This window comes from Cryptococcus depauperatus, chromosome 7 (genome assembly GCF_001720195.1).
Source record: "Cryptococcus depauperatus CBS 7841 chromosome 7, complete sequence".
Taxonomy (NCBI): domain Eukaryota; kingdom Fungi; phylum Basidiomycota; class Tremellomycetes; order Tremellales; family Cryptococcaceae; genus Cryptococcus; species Cryptococcus depauperatus.
In genome coordinates this window covers 436,538-460,197 of record NC_089474.1, presented here as the reverse complement: position 1 = coordinate 460,197, position 23,660 = coordinate 436,538, and the positions used below count along the sequence as shown (strand labels likewise).

At 44.3% G+C, this 23,660-nt stretch overlaps 11 protein-coding genes across 11 annotated transcripts; 5 read left to right on the top strand and 6 right to left on the bottom strand.

The window, feature by feature from the left end:
• Window positions 1–715: 715 nt before the first annotated feature.
• Window positions 716–6,584, top strand: L203_105498 (uncharacterized protein; the record flags this gene model as incomplete). Its single annotated transcript, XM_066214865.1, has 15 exons — window positions 716–1,213; window positions 1,544–1,703; window positions 1,783–2,451; window positions 2,500–2,567; window positions 2,620–3,003; window positions 3,058–4,113; window positions 4,162–4,641; window positions 4,693–4,800; window positions 4,854–4,994; window positions 5,044–5,073; window positions 5,125–5,486; window positions 5,544–5,729; window positions 5,779–5,881; window positions 5,941–6,168; window positions 6,219–6,584. 15 exons carry the CDS (start codon window positions 716–718, stop codon window positions 6,582–6,584), a joined length of 4,839 nt encoding a protein of 1,612 aa, XP_066070962.1.
• Window positions 6,585–6,883: 299 nt separating this feature from the next.
• L203_105497 (uncharacterized protein) lies at window positions 6,884–7,342 on the bottom strand (the record flags this gene model as incomplete). The annotated part of the gene is made up of 4 exons (XM_066214864.1): window positions 6,884–6,950; window positions 7,016–7,030; window positions 7,084–7,167; window positions 7,263–7,342. 4 exons carry the CDS (start codon window positions 7,340–7,342, stop codon window positions 6,884–6,886), a joined length of 246 nt encoding a protein of 81 aa, XP_066070961.1.
• Window positions 7,343–7,805: 463 nt separating this feature from the next.
• On the top strand, window positions 7,806–8,119 carry L203_105496 (uncharacterized protein; the record flags this gene model as incomplete). The annotated part of the gene is made up of 2 exons (XM_066214863.1): window positions 7,806–8,039; window positions 8,090–8,119. 2 exons carry the CDS (start codon window positions 7,806–7,808, stop codon window positions 8,117–8,119), a joined length of 264 nt encoding a protein of 87 aa, XP_066070960.1.
• A 598-nt stretch (window positions 8,120–8,717) lies between these two features.
• Window positions 8,718–11,516, bottom strand: L203_105495 (uncharacterized protein; the record flags this gene model as incomplete). Its single annotated transcript, XM_066214862.1, has 2 exons — window positions 8,718–9,746; window positions 9,798–11,516. The coding sequence occupies 2 exons, from the start codon at window positions 11,514–11,516 to the stop codon at window positions 8,718–8,720; spliced, it is 2,748 nt and encodes a 915-aa protein (XP_066070959.1).
• Window positions 11,517–11,928: 412 nt separating this feature from the next.
• Window positions 11,929–13,488, bottom strand: L203_105494 (uncharacterized protein; the record flags this gene model as incomplete). Its single annotated transcript, XM_066214861.1, has 5 exons — window positions 11,929–12,835; window positions 12,886–12,997; window positions 13,044–13,125; window positions 13,180–13,313; window positions 13,368–13,488. The coding sequence occupies 5 exons, from the start codon at window positions 13,486–13,488 to the stop codon at window positions 11,929–11,931; spliced, it is 1,356 nt and encodes a 451-aa protein (XP_066070958.1).
• A 268-nt stretch (window positions 13,489–13,756) lies between these two features.
• L203_105493 (glycine cleavage system T protein) lies at window positions 13,757–15,271 on the top strand (the record flags this gene model as incomplete). Its single annotated transcript, XM_066214860.1, has 6 exons — window positions 13,757–13,864; window positions 13,910–14,018; window positions 14,073–14,593; window positions 14,644–14,824; window positions 14,884–15,051; window positions 15,099–15,271. The coding sequence occupies 6 exons, from the start codon at window positions 13,757–13,759 to the stop codon at window positions 15,269–15,271; spliced, it is 1,260 nt and encodes a 419-aa protein (XP_066070957.1).
• A 332-nt stretch (window positions 15,272–15,603) lies between these two features.
• L203_105492 (GTP-binding protein ypt2) lies at window positions 15,604–16,725 on the bottom strand (the record flags this gene model as incomplete). The annotated part of the gene is made up of 8 exons (XM_066214859.1): window positions 15,604–15,727; window positions 15,787–15,994; window positions 16,066–16,161; window positions 16,212–16,224; window positions 16,277–16,335; window positions 16,392–16,463; window positions 16,545–16,576; window positions 16,694–16,725. The coding sequence occupies 8 exons, from the start codon at window positions 16,723–16,725 to the stop codon at window positions 15,604–15,606; spliced, it is 636 nt and encodes a 211-aa protein (XP_066070956.1).
• A 276-nt stretch (window positions 16,726–17,001) lies between these two features.
• Window positions 17,002–18,676, bottom strand: L203_105491 (uncharacterized protein; the record flags this gene model as incomplete). Its single annotated transcript, XM_066214858.1, has 5 exons — window positions 17,002–17,506; window positions 17,553–18,196; window positions 18,251–18,357; window positions 18,409–18,470; window positions 18,519–18,676. The coding sequence occupies 5 exons, from the start codon at window positions 18,674–18,676 to the stop codon at window positions 17,002–17,004; spliced, it is 1,476 nt and encodes a 491-aa protein (XP_066070955.1).
• Window positions 18,677–18,983: 307 nt separating this feature from the next.
• On the top strand, window positions 18,984–19,956 carry L203_105490 (uncharacterized protein; the record flags this gene model as incomplete). Its single annotated transcript, XM_066214857.1, has 2 exons — window positions 18,984–19,094; window positions 19,147–19,956. 2 exons carry the CDS (start codon window positions 18,984–18,986, stop codon window positions 19,954–19,956), a joined length of 921 nt encoding a protein of 306 aa, XP_066070954.1.
• A 147-nt stretch (window positions 19,957–20,103) lies between these two features.
• Window positions 20,104–21,371, bottom strand: L203_105489 (ornithine carbamoyltransferase; the record flags this gene model as incomplete). The annotated part of the gene is made up of 3 exons (XM_066214856.1): window positions 20,104–20,134; window positions 20,203–20,520; window positions 20,572–21,371. 3 exons carry the CDS (start codon window positions 21,369–21,371, stop codon window positions 20,104–20,106), a joined length of 1,149 nt encoding a protein of 382 aa, XP_066070953.1.
• Window positions 21,372–21,574: 203 nt separating this feature from the next.
• Window positions 21,575–21,904, top strand: L203_105488 (uncharacterized protein; the record flags this gene model as incomplete). Its single annotated transcript, XM_066214855.1, has 1 exon — window positions 21,575–21,904. One exon carries the CDS (start codon window positions 21,575–21,577, stop codon window positions 21,902–21,904), a length of 330 nt encoding a protein of 109 aa, XP_066070952.1.
• Window positions 21,905–23,660: the final 1,756 nt, after the last annotated feature.

Below are 23,660 nucleotides of genomic sequence, written 5' to 3'. Positions count from 1 at the left end.
CTGACATGGTAGTCACTGATGACCATAAGAGACTTACAGCCGTTTCATTTTCTATAGATCACCCTATCCTTGAAGTCTGGATCGGTGGTCGGACCGATATTCGATTCATCCTTGGGTGAAGAAGGTAATGTTATGGTCATTGACCAGCTCTGAAAAACAAATATACCCTAGGCTCATGATCAACCTATCACAAGAATACACTGTTAATAGTTGGTTGATATAATCTGGTATGAAGACAGTTGGGAGAAAGCTTGAATGATACTTGTTAGTATGAGCAGGCCAACTATCAGTATCATTTTCTTGAGACAACAGCACCTTGCGCTCCTATCCTATTTCGATTTCGATTTCATAGCCATTCAGTTCATTGAAAAGCATATTAGGAAAGTGTATTAGAAAAGAAAAAAAGACTTGTTGATAGCATTTGTTTACAATTTATCAACTGTGCCTGAATGCAGCGGCAATCTCCGAATATGATTACGTCATCTAAATTTGTGGGCAAACGTCGAAAAGAGAACATTACAATCTTACAAATTGAATTGTATTTCCATTTAGTCGAATTTGAAAATCAAGAAAAACAAGAACAGGCTGGATTGAGTAGACAAGATCCTATAGGATAGCTGGACAGCAAGGGATTGGGGTATTCTAAATTACCGCTTTCGTCAACAAGCAGACATTGTGTCCATCTGCACACGTCAAATCCCTTTTGCCATCGACAATGACTTTTGATACGCCTCAAGACGACAAACTAGCCAAATCAGCGCTGCAGCCGCCTTTTCCTTCGGCTGGGACTTCTTCTCCACCTTCTGATTTTCTTTCACAGCACAAACAGGCAGCAGAAAACCTTGTCAATGCTGCAGCTCAACACATTGTTCCATCCGCACCCAATCTTGACACAGCAACCAGAACAGAACCGGCCGTTATAGACGTTATCCATGGCAAGCCGGCACATCAAGAACAGGGAAAGGTAAGAGAGGAGCAACCTATAGCGCAAGGAACACCGTTGGACGAGATGGAACCCAATGTTCAAACGGCCGAGGGGCAATTAATGAGGTTCTCTACAGTACCCTCTCCACATCGTCAACAGTCATCTTCAAACAACAGACAGACCGACGATGCGGATAAGGGTGCTCTAATGGCGACTTTTGAGTCATCGAATGCTCCACAGAGGAATAAGACACGACCTGGGTTTGGTCCAGGTAGGGATATTGGATCTGTGAGTCGTTTTGATCAATTATATCGTTCGTTATACCGGAGATCCATATCTGGCAATACGGTGACGAAGCCTGCGTACGTAGGCATGATCTTGAAAGGACGTGGAATGGTGGCGGAAGCCAACGTCACCAGTGATTTTAGGCTTAGAGTCCGTTAATTAACATCCTTTGTGTCATCTGCCCTTCCATTCATATACAAAAAGTCAATGAGGGTAACGAATGCTAACTGGAGCGTTATGCGACCGTTAACCCACCAACCTGTGTCTATTGTATATACACTTTTATTTCACCATTTCCTTACCATTTCCCACCTCTGAATCACAACACAACAGATTCGGATGGGAGCTTCAGCCCTCGTCTCCGCACTGAACGCTCTTCCATGGGAGGATGATGATGTTTCCGATGATCCGGATGACTCAGATGGAGATATTGCTGTTGGTCCACCACAAGGGTCTGCCTCTGTTACTCATGAAAAAAAGCGAAGACCTAACTGTAAGTTCATATAGTCTGTTGAAGACTATTGCCTTGGACTTCAAACCGCTTAGAGAGCTAATCTTAAATGGCTATCAAGACTTGAGGTTGAACTCATCCTTAAGCACAATTCGCCCAATATCAACCTCTCCATCTTACAATACATCCTCCACAAACGCTCTGCATACCACACATCATACCCATTCGTTACGATTTCCTTTTCGTCAAAATACGATTGCTCGTAAAGCTCGTCGACCAGGAGCAAATGAGTTGAGCTACCAGTTTGCGGGAATTGTACCAGACAGGAAAACCAATGCCAATGACACAGACTACAGTTCGGATGGAGACATACCCTTACCAAAAGGTTTTGTCCCCCGCCCATCAGATATGTCCAGCGATAGCGGCAGCGAGACCTCATCAGTGACAGGAGCAAAGGCACAGATAATCAATGATCGAATAGCCAAGGAAGAAAAAATAGCCATGAGTGAGGAAAGGGAAGAAATACTTCTTTCAGCTGAAGAGACCCATCTGAATTTAGACAATATCGCAAAACAAGCAGAATTGCAAAGTGACGTAAATCTCGGGGCAGCATTGAGGGACGGGGCTGAGCAAGGTCAACACGTTATTGAAGAGCGAATGCAGCCTGATGAGTCAGAAAAAAGACTAATAAGAAAAGAGAAATTGGCTCAAAGGATGATGGAAGTGTTCGGTTTGGAGGATCAAGAAGAGGTATTAGAAGAGATGAAGTGCTGGCTATTGAGAAACATTAGTAAGTCAACAGTGGCGTATGCCTGAATTGCATGCTAAGAAAATGTAGTGCTAAAAGGCTATATGTATCTTACAAGGAAGCACATCTGCTTCTTTGCCAGAATCCCAAATGAAAACGTGAGTTTGCTAGATTGAGTTCAAAAATTGCATCCACTCAAACCCTTGACAGAATCTTCTTGTCAAATCTGGTCCTCTTTACAAGAAATCCAGCCGGACCAAACTTAGCACAAAGTTTTGGGTTGTGCTTAAGAACGATGTGCTTAGCTGGTACGAATCCACGTCCGATCTTTATTTTCCCAAAGGCAACATCTCCCTCCAATACTGTCTGAGCTGCGATTCAGTAAGCGACCAAAAATTCAAGATTCGAACTGCTGAAAGAAGTTATACCTTCACGGCAGACACGGGGAACAGTAGAGATGAATGGGTGAAGGCGTTACAAAAAGTCATGTTCAAAACCCAGCATGAAGGAGAATGTGTCAAATTGATTATACCTTTGGAGGCTATTGTAGATGTTGATAAAAGCCCTACTCTTGAGTTTGCGGAGACAATCGAGGTAAGTGATCAGTTATAATATCATATTTATAAGTCGCTGAATGTCTTCTAAAAGATCAAATGTATAGACACGGAAGATCAAATGTCTGTGGACAGTTATTTTTTCGCGTCATTTGCAAACAACGATTATGCTTTCAAGTTTATTCAACGGCTTGTTCAAGATAGACCTGAGTCGGCAATTCCACGAGTCCCTTCAGAAATGACCATTCATGCAGAACCGGAGACAATAGAGAATAGCTACGCCACCATCAGACGACCACGATTGGGGTCTGAAAAGTTGGGAAATATGGCACAGTTGCCTTTCAAGAAATTCAGCTCAGTCTTCCGTCCCCTCATCTCTCATAGCGAAGACGACTCGCCAGGAGAATCCACTCCTGACTCATCTCTTTTAATTCAACGACAGCCTATAGTAAATTCCCATGATGACTTGCAAGCTGTGGACATCAAGGAAACCACAGGCGGACAGCACTCAGGTGAATCAAGAATTAAAGATATAGATGGCTATCCACCTCGCCAGACAGGCCAGCCTCCGGCTTCGATGCAAGAAGATTCACGTAGCTGGGGGCCTTCGTGGATACGCAAGCCGGCTTCCAAGCTATTCGGATCTTCTTCGCCAGGTGCCTCCATCACCTCTTATCCAGGAAAATCCGCTGCGGACAGTTCCAACACTACTGCTAATACTTCACCGAAATTGGGTGTTGGCGGTACAAAACGATCATTAGTAACTGAGTTAATAGAACCTGCTTTCAATCCCGAAGAGGAAAATAGTGAGGAGGAAGTGATGGGGAATGGTCAAGAGGACCCCAATCCTACTTCTCGCGATTTCAAGACAAGGGCAACACGACTTTCATGGACCTCTGAATCCTCTAGTAGCGTTAGTCAAATGATTAAGAGCAAGTCTGATTTCTCTATGCTTGGTTCTGAAAGCGGGCATAGCGAGAATGCGGAGGTTGTGAGAAGATTCAGAAGCTTTTTCGCCTTAAGTGACAAAGAGGAATTAATTGATCATTTTCCTGGTTACCTGTATAGAGTCCTGCCTGTTTCAGGAAGGTTTTTCGTGTCTACGAATTACTTCTGCTTTAGGTCCTCACAGCTGCTATACAAAACCAAGGTAAGTTCGTTCGCAAGATACATTCAACTTCACTAATAACGAATTAAGATGATAATTCCAATTACTGATCTATATGGCCTTAAATCCCAAAAGGCATTTCGTTTTGGACACTCCGGTCTTGTAGTGGTGATCAAAGGCCACGAAGAGCTTTTTCTTGAATTTTACTCGTCTGATAGGAGAAAGGCTTGTATCTCAATTTTGGAAGAGCGTATGGAGGTTCTTCGATCGGGTGTAGAGAGTGATGGGCCTGATCCCAGGAAAGTCGAAGCTCGTATCATGGAGGACCTCGACGAGACCATTCCCATAGAAGCGAGGTCTCCATGGCCTGTCTCTCCTACACCTCTTTTCGGCTCAGCAACCTCGGCTTCATTTGTAGAATTCAAACCAGATCCAATGAGAATTACCTGTTTGACTATTGGAAGCAGAGGCGACGTACAGCCATATATTGCTCTCTGCAAAGGTTTACAGGCTGAAGGACATACGTGCAAGATTGCGACGCATGGAGAGTACAAAGAATGGGTTGAAGGAGTAAGTTTGCTTTTGCAATTCAACAATCGGATGGACTAACATGTAATCTAGCATGGGATTGGTTTCGAAAGCGTGGGAGGAGATCCCGCAGAGTTAATGCAGATGTGCGTCGATAATGGAATGTTCACTGTATCATTCCTTAAGGAAGGTTTGCAGAAAGTACTTATCTTCAACTGTACCTATCGTCAACAAGCTAACTGAATGACATACAGTTTCGTGGCTGGCTGGATGACTTACTAAACTCTTCATGGCAAGCATGTCAAGGATCCGATTTATTAATTGAGTCACCTAGCGCTATGAGCGGTTTACATATAGCCGAAGCCTTGCAGATACCATATTATAGAGCTTTTACGGTAAGCAATGTCTCAACAATTTGGAAAAAAAATTAATCGTGTACGACAGATGCCTTGGACTCGTACCCGAGCTTACCCTGTAAGTATTGTGTTTCAATAATACAAGTTATCCAGTTGACTGTACATTTAGCATGCCTTTGCAGTCCCAGAACACCAACGTGGAGGCTCCTATAATTACATGACCTACACCATGTTTGATCAGATATTCTGGCGAGCTATCTCAGGGCAAGTCAACCGCTGGCGGCGTCATGTCCTCAAGCTGGAATCTACCAACTTTGATAAAATGGAACAACACAAGGTTCCTTTCTTGTACAATTTTTCGCCCACAATAGTCCCACCTCCCCTAGACTGGACGGAGTGGATACATATTACAGGTTATTGGTTCTTGGATAAGGCAGATGAAAAACAAGACGAGAAGAAATGGGCTCCTCCTGAGGGTCTGGTAACGTTTATAGACAAGGCGCATGAGCAAGGAAGGAAAATTGTTTATATGTGAGTCTTGGGACAAGTGATTTGATAGACCAATGCTAATAACGACGGGTTTCGTAGAGGGTTTGGGTCTATTGTTGTTTCTGATCCAGAAGAGATGACGAGATGTGTCGTGAAGGCTGTGGTTGAAAGTGGTGTATGCGCTATCCTCTCCAAAGGTTGGTCCGACCGAGGTACCAAGGCCAAAGGAGAGCCAAGCGGAAACCCAGACGGAGCAGATGGGGTGAAATATCCGCCTGAAATCTAGTAATATATTTTTAGCTGCTATTCTAAATGGCCTGCTAACCATTATCAGCGCAATTGATTCGATTGATCATGGATGGCTGTTCCCCAAGATTGACGCAGCCTGTCATCATGGAGGTGCTGGTACGACAGGGGCTAGTTTAAGAGCAGGTATTGTGGGTTTATAGTTTCAGCTATACCAAACCTTCAAAACTGATGTCGTTGAATGAAATAGCCGACAATTATTAAGCCTTTCTTTGGCGATCAAGCCTTTTGGGCAGAGCGTGTTGAAAGCTTGAATGTTGGCTCCGCTGTCCGAAAGCTCACGTCTCAACAACTTGTCACGGCACTGATTAAAGCTACCACCGATGATAAACAAATCGCTAAAGCGCGAGTTATTGGTGAAATGATTAGAAGAGAGAATGGTGTCGCTAGAGCTGTGGAAGCCATATACCGTGATTTGGTCAGTAATGTCAACCCGAATCTAATGAATGTCATTTGACTTGTGATTAGGAATATGCTAAATCAGTGATCAAACCTTTGCCCTCAATAGGTGATAAACCATTAGAAAAAGTGACGAGTCTTCTTCATCCTCTGACCACTGCCGACCTCAGCTTTTCTCGCGTACGCGCTCGATCTCGCTCCCATTCCCGTTCTTCTTCTATCAAGTTTTCTCCACGTCGGACATCAGCAGATGATGACGGATGGTCGGTTGTTTCTGGCGGAAGTCGAAGCAGAAGTGGAAGTGCGAGTTTGGCGACAAGTCCAGAACATCGCCATATAGGTTTGAGTTCTGCTTTAGGAAGGGACTTTTTAAGAGCGTCCTTGCCCAATCCTTTTGGAAGATGGAGAAACACGGACGAGGCGGACGAAGAATAGTTGTATACCGATATAGAAGGTATCGTACTACTGTATCAATAAAGGCCTAGAGACGGATTGTAGCCATATAATTTAATTGAAATTAGCCATGGGACATAATGGAATCCAATCTTATGATAATCTCCGGTTACTCGGTCTCCTTAACGATAGGCGATAAGTTGAGAATCTTTCATTCACTTTGCTGTGAAGAAACATGTCCCACTTGTCGAAAAGAGATTTGGCATGATGTCTTACGAAACCTCAACATGCATACGTGTGCGTACGCACCCGCAACAGACCAAAGAATGAATGAGAGCCATCTATTCTTCTGCAGCTTCGGCAGCTTCCTTCTTCTGTCGGACAAGCATCTTCATTCGACGAACATAACTTGTTCGCGCATCAGTATTTTTATGACCGTTTCGTAGGTATTGTCCTTGTGATTATAGACTTACTCATCGTATTGACACCTAAGCAAAGTCAGAGAATCATGTCTTGCGGATGCTAGCGATGATACACGCACTTTTCATAGGCATGGCGTTCGTGTTCACATTTCCATGGCATATACAGCTCTTTATGTCGACAAACGTTGAGAGGGATCAAGAGTCTAACTCCAAGTTAGAATACAAGTGTCTCTCTATATTTGATAAGGTCGCATCAAGCAGCGATAGTTTCCCAATAACAATAATTAATGCTACGCACGCCGAACACTGATCTCTCCAACCTAAGGGAACCCTAGCAGCCTCCAACTCTGCTTGAGACGCTGTGGTCGAGGACGTCATTGTGCTTGAGGAAATTGATCCCAAAGAGGTTTTCGAGTATCTATTGGCTTGAAGGGTGACTGTGTATAGACAAGAACGTCAAATTTAGCAAACAAAAATGGATTTAAGCTGAATGACAAGAGGATATGAATCTGTCTTGATAGGCTGGGTGACGAAAGGAAAAATGCCACGTGTGATACTTGAATTTTCTTTGTTCTTTTTCTATTTAAATTGATTTTAGAGTGTTGATTATACCTACAATTACCCAAAAATTACGCAAAATGACTCGCTATATATTCTGCATACGACAAGAAAATCAAGTAATGTTTGGATAGCAAGATTCAGACTGGAATCGAAACAGCCTTGACCTTTTCAAGAAGTTACGGTACATGTAATTTTAAACTATCAAGTGCTTTCGCAGCACGAACAATTCAATTGTAAAAGTCAAATCACCAACTTCTTACTAAGGAAACAAAGCTTTACAATGTTACCAAATACATACCCCATGCAATTGCCGAAACAAGACGAACCATTCTTATCAGCCGGTGATGAAGAAAAGCACGATACCCTTATACAACAGTCTTCTGTACATCTTACCCAGGCAAGGCAACACCACGTTAAGCAGAGGGCAAAGCTACATTGCTCGCCTTCTCCTACATATTCTACACAACAATTGCCTCTTTCTTGTTCTTCCCAAGGGTCTTCTAGCACCAAACGAGTATGTTCTTCCTGTTTTTCTACTGCTGACCCAGGCTGTTTGCTCGCAAGCATAGGACAACTCGTGGCATTCACAGATAGGTGGCTTCTCTACAAACTGGGAAATACTTATATCTGTTTTTGATGGGACGTCAGACCCGCTACAACCGAACGCTGGAGTTGCTGCTTCTTTCTCATTCATGGCGAAGATGAATAAATGTGAAGAAATAGATTTGAACCATGACTGTCAGAAAAATGCAAAAAAAACTAATAGATAGTCAGATCAATATATTTGATTTACCATTCATTACATTCTGGGCACAAAAATTCATACTTTAATTATCAAGATGTACTAATGTAACTCACAAACCTTTTCGCGTGTTGATATGAACTTGGGGTAGTCAATTCTAAATTTGTTCAGTTGTACGTTGTAGGTCAAAATTGACTATCCCAACTGTTTCAGAGGCCAGAAAAGTTGAAAAAGCTAATCGTTACGTAATCAGGGTTTTGATGTTTTAGTGTTGACATCACCACTTTTTGTTCAACTTGGGTGCATTTTCAAGCGATAAATATAATGCATTTACTTCTGATCCCACTTTCTAACTTTATTATAAACCCTGTTACAACAAGCTTCTATCAAGAAAGACAACAATCGTCTAGAGCCCAATAATTCAACAGTAAAAGACACCATTTACACATATCAGATTTCTTCCGACACCCCAACCTCATCCCACCTATTCAACACCTCATGGGTTGTCAATCTCATCTCTTGGTCCGGTTCTAGCATCCCTTGCAAGACCTCTCTCCACTCCTCCGGAACACGCTCTGCACCAGAGAGGAACATCATTGCTGGCGACCCGTCTGTGTATGGTTGAAAAAGATTTGGGGTGGAAGAGCTAGGTGAGGGAGATGTTGGCGATGCAGAGAGAGCTGGAGAGGGGTGGGGCAAGGGCGAAGGAACAGCTGCACTAGGCTCTGAGGGATAAACCTCGCTCTGCTTTTGCTGCTGTTCGCCTTCCAAATCTGCGATATCCGGCTTTCGCTCAAACTCATTACTTCTTCTCAAACTATTCGATCTAGACAAATTAGAAAAGATGTCCTTGGGAGGAAACTCCCCTTCAGCCAACAGAGCTTCGACCACCTCTCCGCCACCACTGCCTAGGCCTTTTGCCCAATTCATATACGATTTGACACCACCAGGGCTACCGCCTTTGCTCGCATCTTCTTCAGCTTGAATAAATTCTCTGGATTGCACTCTATTGAGCTGTGGGTGAGCCTCAGGCGCGTGTAATGGCTGATGAGGAGACTGGGCTGAGGGAACGCGTAGAGAGCCAGTACGACGGATGCCACCAGATGTAGTGGCATGTTGATAGGGATCTCGCCACGCAGAAGGATATGGTGTCCCAGAAAGCACAGCCTCTAGAGGCTCACCAATCCTTGCCAATCTCTCTTGCTCCTCATAAGCCCACAAGCCACCTTTTCGAACATAATGGATCATTTCATAGCTCCTCAAACCTCTGAATGGTTCTCTGCCCGTAATGCATTGATAGAGCGTTGCGCCGAGAGCAAAGATGTCGATAGGAAACGAAAAGGTTTGGTTATTTTCAACAAGCTCGGGAGCGGCGAATGGTAGAGTGCCAAGGCCGAGACCATCAGTAGGCGTGTGAGCGGAATGAATTAATAGGGACGAGCCGAAATCAGACAGACGGATATGCATGTCCCTTGTGAGCTAACCCCGGTGAGCCCGATGAGTAACCAAACAGTGCAAGAATAAACATACAAGTAAGTTGCCGGGCTTAACATCAGCATGAACAATTCCCTTTCTATGAACCCATTCCAATGCTTCACAACTTTCCCTTGCCCATCTACTCCAGATTTTCTTTCCAATCAATTGAGGACTATCGCGCAAAAATCGGTCCATCGTGCCGAGGTGCGCAAATTCAAAAACTAGCACCAGCTGCGATAAACTTGGTGTTGCCATCTCTTGTCTCATAGCTTGGACAAGTGAAGGGTGCGACGGAAAAGAAGGCATGTTGGCAGCATCTGGCTTGGAATTATCTCTGGATAGCTTATTAACAACATCATTCTTAATAGATGTAGGCGGGGAGTGGGCTGGAAGCATGGAACTTGATCGCTGCCTAGTGAGGGACTCCCTTTTACGACCATATGTGTCAGAGGATGACCGTAAATGTGATATAGGCAACTGAGGATCCGGATCCTCTTTGACAGCAATCAAGCGGGTGATATACACGCTTCTTTTGTGTTTCCGCTTGGAGTGTGATTCAGGTGTATAGGGCGGAGTGGGTTGATTTGGCGCGTCTCTCAAGGGAGAAGCAGTCCTCTGTTTGGGTTTGATCCGATTGCGTTCGTGGTCCGCAGATTCATTAACCATGAGCCTGTTTAAGAAGAAAGCCTCTCGCAAACCCATCGTTTGGGATTCGCGATCGCCAGCAAGCCTCTTGACAGCACATAGCCTCCAGCTTCCACCCTCAAGCCCATCGCCCTCTTGATTAATTTTTCTTTTCCCGTCCAGGTCTTCCTTCATACCCATACCAGGCAATACCCTCCCCAACATACCTCCTTCTCCATTAGTCTTGTTCAATCGCTTGTATGCTGCCAATTGTACCCTAGCATACCGGCCCTCTCCCAGAAAACATCGTTTATCTCTCGGCAAACAACGCAAGCTTATATCATTTGCAAAAGACGGGAGGGGAGGCATCCAGTCGCCTTTGGCAGGAGGAAGCTTGGGCGATTGATGCAGAGGAGAATAGTGATCTTCCTCAACTGTGACAGATGGAGGAGAGGACGAGATGGACGATGTGTACGAGTTCCATGATTTGTGCCTCTGTTCTCCTCGTGTACTTTTTGCAATTGGGCCTGACTGGGCAAGGTGTAGAGGTGCTGGAACATGTCGCAAACTGGATGATTGTGAATCATTTGATGAGAGCGAATTAATGCTTGCTTGTGGATAAAAAGCAGAGGCCAGCTTCGGGGCAGGCGGAGGAGCAGGCAAACCTGTCGAGACATCAAAAAAGGAGGATGTTTTTGAAGAGCCTTCTGGTCCACCAGCCTGTAGGTTAAATCCGCGAGAACGAGGCAAGGCACTGGCTGCCAATGTAGATGTAGATGCTGATACAGATGAGACGAGGTGATGCTTTTGAATGCCAAATTCGTCGACTCCATCGTCAACCAAATGCAAACTGGCTTCAAGATCACGCCGTCTCATCGGTAGAGGACTCGCATGAGACTTGACCCCATCGGTATGCTTGCCTGAAGGCGCATGAGTAGCAATATCATTCTCAAGTAAATAACCTCTGCCCAAGTTGCCGCTTAATGGACGGGGAGGAGGCAGATCGGGCTGCCAAGATGCTGTAAATAGATCATTTCGGGAACTTCCCGCTGACATGGACAAGCTGCTTTCTGCTCCTGGTCGCGATGACAGCGGAGGAGGAGTCAATGTAGGCTGGCGACGAGAAAAAGTATCGCGGATGGGCGACATTGTAAGATGGATTGAAGACGAGATGAAATGGGATAAAAATTGTCAACAGTCAATCCAACTCCTCCCCCAGTTCGGATCGTGACCGGAAATGATGGGTAGCCCAGCTTCAGCGACGGCAGACAGCAACAAGCAACAAGAAAAAGAGAGGCCAGCTTTATAAAGCGGCGTGCTTTTATAAAAGAAGAAAGAAAAAGAAAAATGGCCAATATGATAATATATTTATTAGCCAGATTCGGGCCGGTGGCCAGTGATTAAATTACGTTAAATTAAATTAAATATATCTGTATGTAGGTATTTTGATATAACGCATGAAATATTGCATCAACTATACTTATTGGTAGTATGCGGAAAAGACTAATGCAAATAATATACAATGTTTAACAGCGAATGACAAGCAATACTCTGATACACTCTACAATCTTGCCCTCTGCCAAACATCAAGACCCATCTCATCCCTTGAATCCTCTGATCTTTCCCGTTCTCTAATAACAGGCGATTCAGGCGGGCTCAGTGTCAATCGCGCTTCTCGCTCGATATCCGATGTTATTCTACGATTTTGAGGAACCGTAGAAGATGTACCCCATTCTTTCTCGTATACAGGCGCTTGTGTTGGCTGGGAGGCATCTTCTAAAGAGGCAGCGGATGCCTCTAAAGTATTAGATAAACCACAAGGGTTGGCGGGATGTGGCAACAAGTCTGGTGAGGGTGCGTTTGATCTCTCTCCCCGCTCAAAGGTATGATCCAGGTTGCGTCTTCCATCCGGATTTGAGTCCCAACTGTCTTTTGAGCTACTCACAGTAGCATGTATCTCTGATCTGGCTGTAGGACTTGTCTTGCTGATCATCTCTGGCCACACACTCTCGTTATTGACACCTCTTGTCGGACTACCTATAGGGCTGGGTGTTGTGCTTCCATAACCCTGATGGTTGCTTGAGGATAATAATGGCGAAGAGGGAGGCAAAGTGGTTTCGACTTTGACCTGCCTGGCATCCAAGACCGGACCGTGAGCCGCCTGACTTTCCTCGTCTCCCTCCCAGTCCGGTACTCGATTATATCCTTGTCCATCATCCCTGGTTTCATCCTCATCCGCTTTGCTCGCTTTGATTACTTGATCGACTAGGCAGAACTGAACAACATTCATGATCAAAGGGAAAAAAGCCATGACAAAGATAATCTGCGCAGAGGGAGAGAGGTATTCGAGTAACGAATGTCCTAATTGCAGGAGGGCGTCGGATATGTAAGGGAGGGTGAGAGGAAGAATGACGAGAAGCTTCATGGTTATGATCGATAAGAGATAGGTTACAAGTTGCTTCCACCAACTGTACCCAATGAATATACGTCTGTGAAAGAAACAACAAAGCTCGCTCACAAGAGAGGTTGCGGCGGATGTCCATATTTTCCACTGATAAACCCATCGTAACCAAGGTGTTTGGAAAAATACCAAGTAAAAAATTTCAAACTAAAATAGATGATTCCGACCCCTTCAAAGACATAAGCTCATATATATTCGTGACTCAAGCGACACACCTATCGTTGTATCAATCAAAACGTTGAGAAAATACAGTGAGCATGGGTTGTTGTTGGCGGCAGAAGCCACCAAGTCAGATATCTTTCCACTTATCAGCTCAAACATCCTAATCTGTTCACAAAAACCCTTGCTTACCAGCACATTAAGACCATGAACGACGGCCTGTCCGACCAACTGCTTTCCAACATCCATAAACCAGATGTGCCAAGATCTTTTCCTTTTCTCTAGTTGTTTCTTTATCACTAGCGAAGAGATGACCAAGGCTCCCACTGCAACCTACGCGTCAGTCCTTTACCTCGTGCCAAGGTTTACTATCTACTCACTGAGAGTTTGGACGACAAGGCCTGTTGGACCTAGAAGCCGACACCGCTCCGGATCTGTTTGAGTTGAATCGGAATCGGGAGTGGTTGAGTCTACTATCGTGCCGTTTTTTTGGAGTATCATGAAGATATAATTTACAAAAGGAAATATAAACAAAGCCAAGTTAAGTTGTATGTTTTAGCTTTCGTATACATTGCATCTCGCCTCAAAGATGAAACTTTCCCACGGTGTATCCTGCTGCCTATATGACGTGGCATCTTTATTACCTGATAACGATAAGAACTGGCTGTTCCTGTTGTTCCTGAGTTTTGACTAGATTTCCAATGAAATGAAGTGCAAAAAGATAATGAATTGCTGAATTGCATTTTGTATTCACATCCATTCTTTTTCTATGAATAGAGCCATAAGGTATAGCAGAGTCAGCCATGCCCTTGCTTGGCCGGGTAGCAGAAGGGCAATGATGACCAGAGGACTTGCAGGCTCTCCAGCTTGCTCAAAAGTATGATGTTGATGCCTTTTACGACAGATTCTAACAGCTTTTTAGGAGCAACTTAGCAAAACTCCATTGTATGATTTGCATGTTGAGAAAAAAGCCAAGATGGTCCCCTTTGCTGGATGGACTATGCCTCTCTCTTATGGTGAAGTTGGTCAAAGTGAGTGATTTTGTCACCACTTGTGGTTGGAAATACCAGACTGACACCTATCAGTCGTTGCACACCAACATGTCCGATCCGAGGCGGGCTTGTTTGACGTTTCTCATATGCTTCAGCACATGTTCAATGGACCCACCGCCCAAGATTTCCTACTCAGCCTTGTGCCCTCCTCACTCAGCTCCCTTCCACCATTCTCTTCCACTCTTTCAGTCATCCTCAATGACGATGGAGGTATTATTGATGACACTATTATCACCAAACATGCTCATAATGAGTTCTATGTCGTGACGAATGCTGGCAGAGCCGCTGAAGATAAAGCATGGATCGGTAAAAAGCTTGAAGCATGGAACGCCACGCATCCTGGCAAAGAAGTGAAATGGAAAACCCTTGATGGGTGGGGTCTCCTAGCTCTCCAGGGGCCTAAAGCCAAAGACGTCCTTCAAAGAATCACAGAAGAAGATTTGACCAAGGTCAAGTTCGGCGAAAGCGTGTTTGCGGAGCTAAAGACTTTCGATGGGTCTGCTGTCAAGTGTCATATTGCCCGAGGAGGTTATACAGGCGAAGATGGCTTTGAAGCAAGTTTATGCTGTGTTTAAATCTAGACTGTAACTCATATCGCCTGCAGATTTCTGTTCCTCCCGAGTCAACTGTAGCCCTCACAAACACCATCATCGCCCTCCCAGAAACGATGCTCATTGGACTTGGCGCTCGTGATTCTCTTCGACTGGAGGCTGGCATGTGTCTCTACGGCCATGACCTAGACGAGTCTGTCAGCCCCGTAGAGGCTGCTCTAAGCTGGGTCATTGGTGCGCTTGGTTTCATATCTATGGTTCCCAAACTTTCACCTAATGCTGGGAATGTATAGGCAAAGATAGACGGACTGAAGATGCACAACCTTCCTTCCCTGGCAAATCGAGAATCCTAAGAGAACTCACAGAGGGTCCCAATAGACGTCGAGTGGGTTTTGAAATTAGTGGATCGCCTGCGCGGGAAGGATGCAAGGTTTTTGATGCGCTGGGCGAGAAACAGATTGGTCGGTTTGTTTCGCATGTAGTCTTATCAAAGCTAACGTAGAACTAGGTATTATTACTTCTGGTATTCCATCGCCTACCCTCGGTGTCAACATCGCTATGGGTTACATCGCCAACGGTTCTCACAAAAAGGGCACCGCAGTTAAGGTTGAAGTGAGAAAGAAATTGAGAGATGCGGTTGTTAGACCGATGCCGTTTGTGCCCACCAAGTACTATAAATAAACACAATCGGTTACAAGCGTTCAAATAAAAAAGCAGGACATAAGTCTGTTGTATTGCATTTCATGCATTAGACAGAGATAAATGCATGATTGAGTAAACTGCACATGCTCTAGGAAGCATATCCACGTACAATACATGATAAATCAAACAAAAGATATAAAAATAGAGGTGGAAGGAATTTGAAGACGTATCATTATCTTTCAAAAAGATCCGTGGGCGATGGTATCAACTGACAACCCTTGACGTTTCTCCTACTCCGTTCTCCAACTTAGCCTCCCTATATCAATCTGCACTCATAACTGAAAGCAAGAACTCAAGATAGAAAGAATTGCTCAACAACAACCTCCAGAAGATGATTCTCCAGATTTATTGACGTCTACCCTTCCGCGCTCGGCGCCAGGCTGAGTAGGAGCTGCTTCTTGAGGTTGAGAGTCAATCAGACGAGTCTTGATATCTCTATATAGTAAAGCTTCATCAGCTTCTCTGCAAGTCAATACGTTTGGAATATAATGAACCTAGCCAAAGTGAAGAAAGCCTCTTCAACTCCCTCGTTTGCCTTTGCACTAGTCTCCAAAAACCTTAATCCGAACTCATCGGCAAGCGCTCGTCCTTGTTCAAGAGAGACAGCTCGCTTTTCTTCCCAATCACACTTGTTACCGATGAGAATCTTGTTGGCACCAGGTGATGCATGTTGTTCAATGTTGGCAAGCCAGGTTCGAATGTCTTTGAGCGGCGTACAACCATCAGCATTGATGTAGATGGAACTCATCAGCTACTATTGAGAAACCACATACTATTGAAAGATTTTTCATCGGTAACGTCGTAGATCAACAGGATACCCATAGCTCCTCTATAGTATGCCGTTGTAATCGTCCGGAAACGTTCTTGACCTAGGGAAGTGCGTTAACTTGGACTCTTGTGATAAGATGCGCCTGCTCACCAGCAGTATCCCACTAACAAAAGTCATCAGCAATCATTTATACGATACCAGAAGAGAGGATATACAATTTGAAGCTTGATGCGCTTCCCGTCAAGCTCAATCGTTCGAATCTTGAAGTCAATACCTACTTCAACATCAGCGCCCATTATCACTCGCTGCTTAAGCCAAAACAAAACTTGCCAATAGTAGTGATGAATGAAGGCGTCCAAGAATCCTCGCAGAAACGCAAAAGAAGACAAGACTTGCCGACACCTGAATATTTGACTGTCAACCATGCCCCCGCTTAGGCCCATCCCATTGCATTTCTCCTTGGATCTGCTATGCAAACCTCACCAGAGTCCCCAATAAGAAGAAGTTTGATTAAGCTATTCATCAACGCGTCAGTTTGACCATACAACCACGCTCCATCGTTCCAACCCAACACCATATACACTTGCTTCTCGGCAGGCTTTTTTTCTACTACATCAGACCAAAATACGTACAAATCGTAATGTTGACCTGCTGGACCCGACATTATAAAATGTTGAATACGAAAAAGTTGCAAAGAATGAATGCAAACTCGATAAAATACCCAACCCAACCTCGCGCCACTCAAATGATTAAGGAACAGCCGGGTTTTTACAAAAGTGGCACTACAACAATCCATTAAGAATTGTCCCCTTTTACAGTTGACAATTGAAATTAGAATATGCATTCATTGAGTATAATGCGTTGAGCCATATTGACATACTCATTGGCCCATATTGTGCTGGTGCCAATATATCTTTATACTTTTGCAATTTATAATCTATCAATATATACCAGGAATGAATTTATACTTCACCACCCTGCAATACTCCTCCCAATCGTCTCCATACTTTCTAGCACACTTGGCGAAATCTCGTTCGCATCTGTGAACTAAAACAGCAAAAAAGAATATTGGGTACCACATTGTGATAATGGTGTTGAATCCGGCTGTCAAACCCCAAGTGCAAGCCTGAATCCAGTCGGCTGTGTAGTTGGGTTTTCTGGCATAGCCCCAGAAACCGGAAGTTAGAAGCTTGTTGCCGTGCTTGGTTTGGATGTAGGTTGGGTTTTTGACTTCCGCCCAAGGCATTTGAGGAAAAGCTTTACGAGGCTTGTATTCACCCTGCTGCTGCATTTTGAAAGTCGATTTTTGAGCCATTGAGCAATCAAAGATATAGTAGCAGAGCATCAAAGTGCAGAACAAGGCGATGGAGCCCCAAAGAGGAAATTCGTATTTTGACACGGGAGTACGAGCCATGTAGATGGCTGGGTAAATGTAGGTAAAAGGTCTGTTTGGATTAATGTAATTCAACTGAGCGCAATGAAGAGACTCACACTCCAGCCATGTTCCAAAAGATAAGCATCCAACCAAATTTCTCGTGAAACATATCCCAAGTCTGAGGAATCATCTGTTCTGCCTTGGCACAAGCATTGATGTAGAGCCCCGTGGCAAGCAAGAAATGGGCCATGTTGTATGTAACTCGACCGATTTCCTCATATTGCTTGACCGTCGCAGATAATGCCATCAAAAAAAGCAAAACCCAGGGGACTCGAACTTCCGCAAACATCTTGAGATCAATAACACCGATACGCGGATTGAGAGGTACGCCCATGAAGTGGTCATAAAAGATATTCCCACTCATACGCAATGGCTTCCCGCCATAATTGAATAACCTACCGCAGACGTCGATGATGATAGAGACTGCGTACGAGGTTCCAATAGCAACCGTCATAATATGTCCATACTCTTCAATGATCCATGGCAGACGATAGATACCCGAAATGTGGAGTCCAAAAGCAATGAGAAGGGTAGCATACCAAGAATAGAGGGCATTGCATTTGTAGGGAAGGGTCTTGTAGCCGAGGGAAGGAACAGGAAGACCGTTTTGCCAGACGCCAGGCATAGCGGCAGCAAAGAAGAGCTGGATGGCAGTGAGTCCCCAATAACTCACAAAAGCAAATTTAGTGGGATAAGCGCCCTGATCAAAATCGTATGCTGAGCCTCATCCTCCCTCGTATTACAAGAGACCAACCTCGTAAATGTGGTCCCACATACGTCCAAAGAACGGTCCGATATCGCCAACCGAGGTTGGGTAGATAAACTTTCCCTCATAAAACCACAGACATATCCAGAGATAATCTTTTAACATTCTTCAGTACCCTATCTCTATTCAAACCCTGTATCACTTACACATCAAGATGGGAAACAAGACCATCATCGCTAACACACCGGTAGGTCCACCAAATTCCCATCTGCATCATATTAGCTAGCTCTCAAGCATTCAAGTATCGTATACCCACTCTTCATGCTCATCAACTTTCTTGTCCATCTCCTGTCCATACTCCGTCGGGATAGCATTCACCTTTAACAGAGCTGTAGACTTGCCATTGGTAATGCTATCCGAGACAAGCTTTCCCTCATGCTTTCTCTGACGAATTTTTGATTCTGCTTCAGCCATTTTCAGCTGTTTTTGCTTTTAAACCCAAAGAAATGAAGAAAAATAAAGATATATGCCAATTTTCTTAAATCGTACGATTGTATTTGATCCCGCACACGGTGACTAACTTCCGACGGAAGATAAGGTACAATTTTCACTTTTATATCCATTTATTATCTTTTGACTTGTGGCAATGTCTATAAACACTAATCTCCCATTTCATCTTCATGCCTCCATCCAATCACACTTATGCGCTGAGCTGTCCCTTCTTCAAGCCTTTATCAGGCGGGCAGCAGCTCAACATAGGACACAGCTGTTTTTGCAACGAATGAAGGGGGTCTTACGAATAGGTAAAGCAATATTGGTCTTCATCAAGATTTGTCAAGAAAAGGGTGTCAGCAAAGAAAAGGTATCGAGGGGCAAGCATCTAGTTCGCAAGGTTAGTATAAATATTTTGACGGCCACAATCACGTCTGATATGGATGTTTTAGTTGGTTAGCATGCTTCACAGTGCCTATTATATATCCATTCAGATCGTTGCACTGCATCACTTTCTTCCCCTCCAAGCATCAGTCATATCCATATATGCCAGAATCTACATGATCATACTCAATGTCGCTATAACACTCAATATAGACACTGAACACCTGATGGTCAGTGCCGGCTCACCAGTTAGAACAAACAAGTTCCGATATAGTGAAAGAGATCCTACGACTGTAACGATACAAGAGCCGAAAAGTATGAATGAGGATATAGGCGATGAGATAGGGGTTAAAATTCAAAGGCCGGCGTTGCCCATCAAAACTCTTAAAGAGCCTTTACCACCGACAACTTACTCCAACCCGGATGATACTCAAACCAAGTCAACCATGCCTCAGTCTCAAAATTCCTCAAGAAACCATCAGACAGCCATGGCTGCGGTAAATGGAGGAGAAATGATTGTGTCGACTGAGATTGATCAAGTCCCCTTCATTCTAGACATTGAAGCTTTGCCGGAAAAAGGCCCTAAGAGCGGGATGACAGAAAAGATAACATTAGACACTGAAAAGATTGTCAAAGAGGTTAGAACATTAGAGCCTCAGAAATCAGCTGTGTTGAAGAACAAAAGTAGAGTGTCTGAGGAACAACCATCCCCTACCATTTCACACTGCACAATGGAGGACCTTGTTGATGGCAAGCAAGAAACTGCGCTGAGAAGGAAGAAAATACGTACCAATGAAGGCAAAGACAAAATGAAGAAAGACCATTGCAGAGTGAAGAAAAGAAAAAAGGATGCTATGGACGATATTTTTGGGTTTTAGATATGCTCAATCTCGAGATACTGGTAGACTAGCTGGTGAATCATAGGTTTACTTTTGTAACATAATACTATCGTAGCATATCCTATTATCAGACACATATGATGCGTGAATTTAGTTCTTTTGTATACTTAAAATTGTATTCTGCATCTAAGGCATCTTGAACTGTCCAATGAGGGCGCTAATTCAACATCAGTGGTGAACAACTTTACGACCAAGCGCAAACTGGATAATGGAGGACAAACTCACTCAAAAACAGCCATGATAGTCCATTTTCTGTTCTCAGCCTGGGGAAACGCTAAACTCCTTTCGCCATAGAATACCTCATCGTTAACCTCCTCCTGCTTCCTGGGCAAACAGTGCATAAATTTCCAGTCTTGCTTGGCGCCGGCATCTTGAACCATCTGGTTTGTGATTTGATAGCCCTTGAATGCCTCAAGGCGAGCAACTTTCTCAGCTTCTTGGCCCATAGAGATCCAAGTATCAGTGACGACAACATCTGCATCCTTGAGTGCTTCTGCAGGAGAGTTGGTAAGGGTTATAAGCTTATCAGTTTGAGCTTCCGTTCTTCAATTCAAATCAGTAAAACTATAGAGTCATAAGGACACAATGACCTACATCTTAGACCATACACGCTCATCGACCTTGTCGTAGCCATCAGGAGAAGCGACACTAAATGTCATACCAAACCTTGGTAGAGTAACCAAAAGCTCGTTGGTGATGTTGTTCGTATCACCAACCAAAGCCAACTTCTTTCCAGTCAAAGTTTTGACAGGATCCAAGGCAGAGCGGTAGTAGTTAAGGACAGAAGTGTGGATGCCTTCAGAAAAATTGATTTCAGGAGTAGGGAGTGGGTCATATGTTTCGAGAAGAGTGAGAAGATCAGCGAGTATTTGGGTAGGGTGATACAAATCGGAAAGCGCGTTGATGACTGGGACGGAGGAATTCTTGGCCAGCGTCTCAATTTCATGATGCCCGTCTACTCGAGCCATGATACCATCCACCATGCTTCCAACAACCTTCGCAGTATCCTCCAAAGTTTCATTGACACCTAGCTGTATGTCGTCCTTACCCAAAAACATTGGGTGTCCACCTAGAGCCTCGATTGACGCTTCAGACGCGACACGAGTCCTGGTGGACCGTTTGTTGAAGATCATGGCCACAGTTCGTCGATCGAGCCGTGATATGAGAGACCTGGCATGAAAGTGTTTGCTGACGTATTTCATTGCGGCTGCAGACTGCAGCAGAGAGGTGATTTGATCAGTAGAGATGTCTGCAAGAGTAAGAAGGTGTGGAGGAGGGCCTTGTCGCAAGCTGTTCATGGGATATTTTCGGTTGGACCCCTGAGTGGTGTGACGAAGGTTACCCCGAGCTGCACCGCGAGCAGCACTTCGAGCAGTTTGAACTGGAGCTGACATTCCGTAGACTGTCTTTTGCAGAATGTGGTTGAGGTTGAAGTGTTATTAACTATAATAACTATTTTTATCAAGTTCAAATGACTCAACAAAAGATAAAAAATGAATAAAAAACTTAGCAAAATTACACGTCACTATTGTTCATATCTTTCTCAACATTTCAAAATATTTATGACTTTGAATCACTTCTTACAAAAGAGAATAAAATGCTACCCAAAGTTACTCTCTCCTCTGCTCGCTTCTATGCCACACAATCTTCCCAGCCAACGCATCATCTCGTCACCCTCACACGGTCTACGATTGGTCTTCCTTCCTCTGTACGCGATGCAGCCCGCACCCTTGGCTTGAGAAAAAGATATAAACCGGTTTTGCGTCCTTTTGGGGAGGTGACAGCGGGTAGAATCTTGAAAATCAAGGAATTAGTAAGAGTCACAAATGTCACCAAGGAAGAAGGCAAGTTGCTTTGCAAAAGAAGAAAGCAAGGAAGTGGGGTTGAAGTCGCCGGTAGGCAATGGGGTGGTGGTAAGGGTCTGTGAAAAGTGTGTTTGAGTGCAATGGTTTATTTGTATGGCAAAACACTGATTTTGTGTTTTAGAGCAGTCATGTGTTATGACGCTTGTAATCATACATGTATACCGGCATTCATGCATTAGATCTCATCTTTGATTTTCCAAAACAGGCAGAAGATTGCATCAAGGTGTATCGTTCAAGTCTCTCAAGAAATTGTGATCCCAGTCCGCAAGCCGTAGTACTGCAGGTCAACCTATGACGTTCGAGAATATGCACCTACCAGTATCGCTTGTCTGACATTTCTCACTGTATCTACTTTGTGCCAACCAGTCATACTCTAAGAAACCTAGCTTGCCTGCTCGTTCCTAGTAGGTCATACTCTGTCAGCTCTTGACTCACATATCAAATGGCTGCTGCAACTAGCATCGTGTTTGGCTCTACATCTGACAACTCTTGCATGGAAATCTCGATGTAAACATCAAAGCCTTTACACCAAATTGCAGTTAAAGCGACTATCCAACCAACTGTGATGTATTTCGTAGCTCTCTCGTCGTGGACAGAAGCCAATGCTCATATCCCCATTTTAGGAATCCAACCTTGAGAATTGCGTTGCGACAGTGCTGCTACAGACTTGGCATCTGGCAGACAAACCTTTTATCGCCAGCAGCCAGGTGTTATATTAGTACAAGGCACCTCCGGCTCATGATCTACTTGTCAGACGGCATGAGCCAGAACAACACCCACCTTGAAGTTCAAAGGCTTAGTTGTCACATATAAATCCATCAAGATCCTACCAAAACTAGGCGAAGGAATGCGTCTGCGATGATAGCTGTCTCAACACCCATCTATTGCGCAAAGTGGTATGCTTTGTAACAAGTCTATGAGAGGCAACTTTTGTGGTAAGGCGATCCCATAATGCTGTCACTCTTGCTTTAGGAACAAACTCTTGGCCGTCGTTTGAGCAGTTTATGCCAACCCTGCCAGACTCCTCAATTGCCTATCGACTACATTCATTCATCCATAACTACACTGTAGCTTCCTGAATTTCAACTGGCTCTCTGACGCTGTTCAGTCCAAGTGCTTGCCAACAAGACAAGAGATCCAACCTCTCCATGCAAACCTCCCATTCCCATTACTTCTTCGCGCTCTTCACTTTATATAACAGTCATATCTCATTCCAGCCGCTACCAACCGATATTCCAAAGATACATTTTCCTTAATCGGCCACTCAACTCTGGCGGCCGCTGCCACATTATGACCTCCGTTCCAGGCATATTAAGCAAACCAGGCTGTGGTCCAGCTCTCTGCCACGTGGATTCTTCCACGGGTTAGATACATTTTAGTCGCTTGGAAAATTCTCAGAGAAACCCATCCCTGGATACGTCATCGTTGCCATAGAACGAAGCGGCATAGGTCGCCACAGTCCAGGGCTAGCCAACAAAAGTTACAGATTGGCCGAAATCCACGCTGGAGTGGCGGACATTGCCGCTTACATGGCGATTTAATATCCAGAAAAATGTCAATTCTGGTTTTCTTCTTCTTCCTTTTCAACAAGTCATTATCGCCCTTCATCACAAGGCGGACATCGCCGCAAACAAACAAAGTAACCAAAAAGTGGTCTCCCTTGTGCCGGCCCGGAAATCGAGCTTTTCCCGGCTGAGTCTTTTTTTTTTCGTTATTTTTTTTTTCTTTTCAGGTAAAGGATTGTTCCATTGTCCATTAACCCACGTTCTTGACTATATAAAGAGAAGGTGTTGTAGAACTGTCATTCATCATATTATC